The 6,235-nt window shown below is 58.8% G+C and overlaps 3 protein-coding genes across 3 annotated transcripts in view; 1 reads left to right on the forward strand and 2 right to left on the reverse strand.

Annotated features, from left to right (window-relative positions):
* LOC119696487 overlaps nucleotides 1–6,235 on the reverse strand; it is a 1,710,157-nt gene that overhangs the window by 943,475 nt on the left and 760,447 nt on the right.
* Nucleotides 1–6,235, forward strand: part of LOC119696488 — a 1,499,846-nt gene that overhangs the window by 916,055 nt on the left and 577,556 nt on the right.
* LOC119696523 (serine/threonine-protein kinase par-1-like) lies at nucleotides 1,568–5,510 on the reverse strand. Its single transcript, XM_038126271.1, is given in 6 exon segments — nucleotides 1,568–2,097; nucleotides 2,385–2,537; nucleotides 2,876–2,902; nucleotides 3,120–4,365; nucleotides 4,870–5,165; nucleotides 5,495–5,510. Coding segments are annotated over 6 exon segments (1,878 nt in total). The 3' UTR covers nucleotides 1,568–1,957.

Here is a 6,235-nt window from a genome sequence, read left to right on the forward strand (position 1 = left end):
TTCCTATCTTTAGTTCATCAAGGCTGACTCTGATCTCCTGTATCCTGTTTCCCACATGCATCATCTACAAAGAAACCCATCTGCTTCACAGCACTAATCTCATATACCTGTCCAATTATTTTCCAAAAATATTGATATAATTACAATTTAGTTAGCACGAATCACATCCATTTATCACAATTTCCCCAATATTCTCTTTTGATAATATTGATTCATGCTTTTTATTAAAGACTGAATCTCGGTATCTTCTACATCCCACAAATAAAGGTTTTCACAATCCCTCGTTTCTCATTTGATCAAATTTGTTACATGGTATTTTACCTAAGCAGGAAATGAAATATGGTATAGACCACAATAATAGTGAGTCCAGCTAGTGTAAACCACCAGATTTTGTTAGACAAATCACATCCATTTATCACAAGAGGCCAAAAGCTTGGAAAAGGATGAAAGAAACGCTCCAATGATGATGACAAAAAACCCCCAAACTATATTTGACAGCAAATGAACAGCCAGTGCCCTCCAGCCCTCCCAGCCTGGGGGAGGGAACGGTGCCGTTCCCATGGCAGGAGGTGCTGGCAGCTGTGGAGAGAAACCAGAGAGCCACGGTCAGTCTCAGCAGGCTCCTGTGCCCCTGTCCCGCCACGGCCTGTGCCCGGGCCAGGCTGCTGGCTGTGCTCAGAGCCCAAACCTCCCGACCCATTCTCTGCTTTTAGAGAAGGGCAGCGTGGCAGGCCACGTTCCAGCTCCTCCGCTTAAGCACGCACAGCAACCTCCTCAGCAGCTGCCAGAGCGGGATGCCCGTGTGCCCGCTGCCCTCTGCCCAGAGCCCTTCTGCCAGCCGAGCTGTGGAGCCGGGTACCCACCTCTGGAGAGCTGCTGCCAGGAGAGGAGCCCATCCCGCAGCAGCTCCTCGTCCTTCTGGAAGGGGATGTCCCCGCAGACCGTGGCCCCTGGGGTAGCGCTGGCACTGGACGCGCTCCACGGACGGTGCAGGCGCTTCCCCGTCCGGTCCAGGCACCAGCTGTAATCTTCCTGGGAAAATCAAAGAACCATTGCATGAAAGGCAATTCAAAACAAGACCTGGAAACAAGAAAAAGCACAAAGCCTTGTCACCGTTTCACGGGCCTCAGGAGAGTCTGAGCACTCCAGGTGAGAATTAAACCTGTCCACAGGTGGGGAAAATCCCCACCTTTCCCACCCGTAAACGCAGCCCTTCCTCAAGGGCCTGCAAAGCAGACCAGCTGGGGCATGGCTCCGGAACCCGTCCCCCGCTGCCGCCCCCCATCCACATGGATGGATGCTTCTGTCAGGCTGGCTGCCCCCGCCTCAGCCCGTGCCAGGCTGGCTGGCAGAAGCTGTCAGCAAGGCCAGGAGCCAGCTCCCCTCCCACAGCATCCGTCCCCCATCTCGCCAAAAAGCAGCTTGGCGGCCGGTGGAAAAATTAATATTCCCCAGCGCTGCCGAGCGGGGAACCCCTGGCGCGGGGCCAGGCCGAGCCCTGCCGAGCCTGGAAGCACCAGCATCCCCCGCCCTGCACTGCCTGGGGACTCATCTTGATTTCATCGGGGCGCAGAGCGTGTCCTCCAGGCAGGGGCCGCAGCCAAAGCCAACGGGCTCTGCCCCGCCAGCGGCCAGCTCCAGGATGGTGTTCCCAGCTCCACGTCCTGCTCCAGAAGAACACGCCAGCTGTGCCTCACCTTGCGGGGACATCACGATGTCACTGAGCTGCAGGGGGATGTTTCCCCTGTCCCAGTCCATGACACCTTCACTGCACTGCCACCACTTCTCCAACAGGACGGGGAGCACTGAGCCGCTCCCTCCACAGCTCGCCAGGGACCAGCGGAAGCATCTCCTGGGCTGCGCTCTCTCCTCCCCGCCGCGGCCACAGGGAAACGCTCCAGGGTTTTCTTCCAGCGCCACGAGACGCGTGCCGCTGCTGCTTGCTGGGCTCTGCATCCTACTGTGCACAGCGATGGATCTCTGCTGTCTCCTGGGCCAGGCAGGGCTCCTGCAGCCAAGAACGCTCAGAAAGGTCCTCCAGCGATGGCCTGGCTGTGGGGTCCATGCATAAACACCACCTGATGAGCTGCTGGCACTCTGCCGAGAGAAACCAGAAACCGCCGCTCAGCAGGACAAGGCTCCTGTCCACGCTCTCCCACATTCCACAGCGCCCAGGCCACACCAGGAGTGCTCAGAGCTGCAGCCAAAAGCTTCCCATCGATCCTCCCTTGCAGAGGACACCAGCACAGAGGCACAGGTGCCACCTCCTCCAGCTAAGCCCAGCAGATCCACCTCCTCACTAGCTGTAAGAGCAGGACGCTTATGTGCCAGCTGCCCCCTCCCAACCCCGTTCTTCCCCTCGTACCTTGAAGACTCATCCCCACCTTGAGACACCCGGGCCGGGAAGAAGAGCTGGCGCCGGATAATGTCCTTGTTGGTGTGGAAAGGAAGGTGCCCGCACACCAGCTCATAGAGCAGGATGCCCAGGGACCAGATGGTGGCTGGCTGGCCATGGTAGCAGCCAAAGAGGATCCACTCTTTGTTGTCATATATGCATATATGTAACAAGAATTTTTATACTATTATCTCTCTATTACAAAAGTTTTGTACCTATTCGGTGTTTTCTGGTAAGCAGCTCCTCCAAGTACACCCTTCCTCTCTCACCAGGCAACCAACTGACTCCAGGTCCCTTCCTGCTTTGGGGCGTGTCCTCTTAATAAGCCAACCCACTCTTTTATAGCTCCTATTGTTCTTATTAGCTACAGCTGTGGCTTGTTGAAGTTAGGCCTTCTCCTCATTTTTGATAATTGGCCCAGCTGCAACTCCTTAGGGGTAAGATTACTTTCTATACCATCTCCATGCTATTCCCTCACACACTCCGGTGGGCTGTACTCCGGCGCTCCTATGGGACACGGGCACAGCTCATCAGACCCGTGCTGCTCCCTCCTTCCCTCCCTCCCTCCCAGCCAGCTCCCGCTTCACAACAGCCAGCCCCTGCCCAAAAGCAACTTGGCTGCAGCTGGCTGAAGAAGGATTCCCCCTCCCTGCCTCCCTCTTCCCCCTCTGGCAGCAAAGGGGGGAAGCTCCGCTGCCCGGCCGGGCCCCGGCTTTGGGCTCACCTGACATCCGGCTGTAGAACGTGTCCTGGAGGATGGTGCCGCAGCCGAAGTCGATGAGCTTCGCCTCGCCCGTGGCCAGGTCGACGAGGACGTTCTCGGCCTTGATGTCGCGGTGCAGGACGCCGCGGCTGCTGCAGTGCCGCACGGCCTCCGGCACCTGGCGGAGCAGCCCCCGCGCCACGGGCTCCGGCAGGAACCCCCGCTCGGCCAGGGAGTACCAGAGGTCCTGGCAGCGCTCCGGGCGCTCCATGACCAGCGCGAAGCCGTCGGGCTCCTCGAACCAGTCCAGGAGCCGCACGACGCCGCGAAAGCCGGGCCGCGACACCATCCACAGCAGCGCCAGCTCCAGGGGCACAAGGGCGCCCTTGTGCTGCGGGGGCACCGCGATGCCGTCAGCGGGGCCGATGCTGCGCCGCGCCTCGGGCCCCCGATGCCGCCCGGCCCCGCCGCGGCTCGCCACTGCCCGGCCCGGGACGCTGCGCGGCCCCCGCTCGCTCCACGCTCGCTGCCCTCGCAGCGCTCCGGCTGCCGCCCCGCCGGGCCTCGCCTCAGCCCCGCCCGGCACGGCCCCCGGCTCCTCCCGCGGGCCCCGCTCCCTCTCCAGCCGCGCCCACTCCGAGGTGCGCTCCCGGCACACTCGCTTGACGGCCGCCTGCAAGCCAAGGCCAGTGCCGGGCTCAGCTCGCCGCCCGCCGCCGCCCCCCGAGCCGGCCCCGTCTCTTACCGGGGCGCCGTCGGCGAGCCGGGTCGCGGAGTAAACGCTGCCGCGGCCGCCGCTGCCCAGCAGCGGGCCCTCCCGGTAGAGCTGCTCCAGGGGCGGCTTCTCCGCCCGTGCGGGCGGCACCGCGCTCCCGCTCTGCTGCCCGGGGCCCCGCCCGCCCGGCGCGCTGCCGCTTGCCGAGCCGGCCCGGGCTGCGGCGGCTCGGGGCCGGCGGCCGAGCTGGCGAGCGGCGGAGCTCGGAGCGGGGAAGCTGCCGGCCGCGCCGGCGGCCACGGGGCGGGAGCCGGGCGGCAGCGGGGCGGCTGCGGGCGGAACCGCGGCAGGGGCTTCGTTCGGGGCCCGGGCCTCGGCCGGGGCCGGCCCAGAGCCCGCGCCAGGCGCGGCCAAAAGACCGCGCTGCTCCGCCAGCACCAGAGCCAGCGGCACTTCCAGCGGCGCCGCAGCCAGCACGGAGAGAGCCCGGCCGAGGCGGAACCACGGCGGGCCGGGCAGGGCCGGGCACGGGGCGGCCCCGCCGAGGGGCGCCTGCGGGACGCGGCATCAGCCGGCCTGGGAGAGGCGGAACACGGACGGAACAGCACGGGACGGGAGCAGAGTGAGTGGGAGAGGGAGAAGGGGATGGGGAGCCAGTGGAAAGTCGAGCGGAAAACCCATCGAGAGAAGCGCTGCTGCTGCCGCTGCTGCTGTGGAGCCGCAGTTCTGCCTTGGCACCACCTCAAGGCTTTGAGGGAGAGGCTTTGTGCTGCTTACTCGCTCACTGGGATGCACAGAAAGTGTTGAAATGGTAAAAACAGTCCAAACCCCTTAGAAATCGGAAGGAAAACCTGAGGCCCTGGCAGCTGGCACCTCAGAATCGCGTGGCTTTTGCTCCTCTCTTCTACCTGACAGCTTCCCGGGCAGGGGCAATTCTTCCAATTGCATCAGCGTGGCCATGGCTAGAAAGGGCAGCGAGCAGATGGATTTAGCTTCTCCTGCCAGCCCCTGGAATGCCGGTTGTCATTTGTGTGCGCTGAGGATTCCGCTTCCGACTGGGACCTGGCGCAGCTGCTCCTTGGGCGCTGCTGGCACGCGGGCGCAGCGGTGCTGCAGCAGCTGTCCCGCACACAGGGAGGGCTCTGGAGCCTCCCCAGGGCCCCCAGGGAGCGGAGGAGGGAACGTGCCCAGGATCTGCTGCAGGACCGTGGGGTTGGGGGGATCCTTCCGGCTCTTGGATGGGGGAGGGAGCGGCGCAAATGGAATCAAGATGGGACAGGGATCAGACAGCCCCACGCCAGGCAGCGTTTTCTCCTCGGAGAGCTGCTCTGAGTTGGGAGAGCTGGTGGAGCCTGCGGAGCAAATGAGACCCGGGAGCGAGGGAAAGGCTGGCTGGGAAGGAGTCAGATAAAGCCCGTGTGGGCATTTCCCTTTCCAAGGGGCTCCTGGGGAGACAAAGGGGACAAGAAGGATGCCCCATCTCACGACATTTCCTTTGTCCCTTCAGTGGTCCTGTTGCAGTCCCTGCATGCAGGAGTTTACTTGATGCCAGATGCCATCACAAAAAGCTGTTGGCTTGTTCAGCAATATGCTAAATCACACGTTATTATATTTATTTTCCAGTAACACTGCACTTTAAAAAGTCTTACCGAATTTCTGTTTCCATGGAATTTACAGTTACCATGGGTTTTTCTCATCACTGATTTACTTGTAAGTCTAATGTGCTTGTTACAACTTTAATCCCTCCAGTACACCATCATGCTGTTATTTCACTTATGGCTCATTCACCTTTCAGTTGTCTTTTTGTGTTAATAATCTTAGACAAAGTTACATCATGTCATATCCGTAATTTCTAAGGATGTTCATTTTAATTCTGTTGAATTAAGGCCCAACATTGTAATGCTCAGTTACGTTCTGTTAAATTGAATAAGGCTAAGTTTCATGAAGTGAATTTTGGTTGATTTTATTTCTGTTCAGTTTCAGTATTACTAAGTTTGAACCATGTTCTATTCCAGTTTTTTATGGATCCAGTTACATTCAGTATTAATAGTAATTAACTTGGAGTTCTCTTGAGTGTGCTTTTTGTTCGACTAAGGTGATAATGAAATTATGTTTATTCATTTGAAATCCTTTTAGGGCTGAGTTTTATTAAGTTCCTCTTGTTAAGCTCTACTGCTGTCCAAATTCATTTATATCAGGTTTGAGTGTTCTTTAATCTGAGGTATCATGAATTTCACGAGTGAGCTGTTCAGTGTTTTCCTTTGTTGCATTTTTTCTGTCATAAACACATCAGTGTTCGTATTACTGTTTTGATAGCCAGCTTTTCATTTGCTTTCCCCTCTTTTGGTGTAATTATCTGCAAGGCCCGTGTCATTCCAGGATCCTTCTTTTGTTCTCCAGCTGCTCATGGATCTCTCAGACC

This window comes from Motacilla alba, unplaced genomic scaffold (assembly GCF_015832195.1).
Source record: "Motacilla alba alba isolate MOTALB_02 unplaced genomic scaffold, Motacilla_alba_V1.0_pri HiC_scaffold_31, whole genome shotgun sequence".
Classification (NCBI taxonomy): Eukaryota; Metazoa; Chordata; class Aves; order Passeriformes; family Motacillidae; genus Motacilla; species Motacilla alba.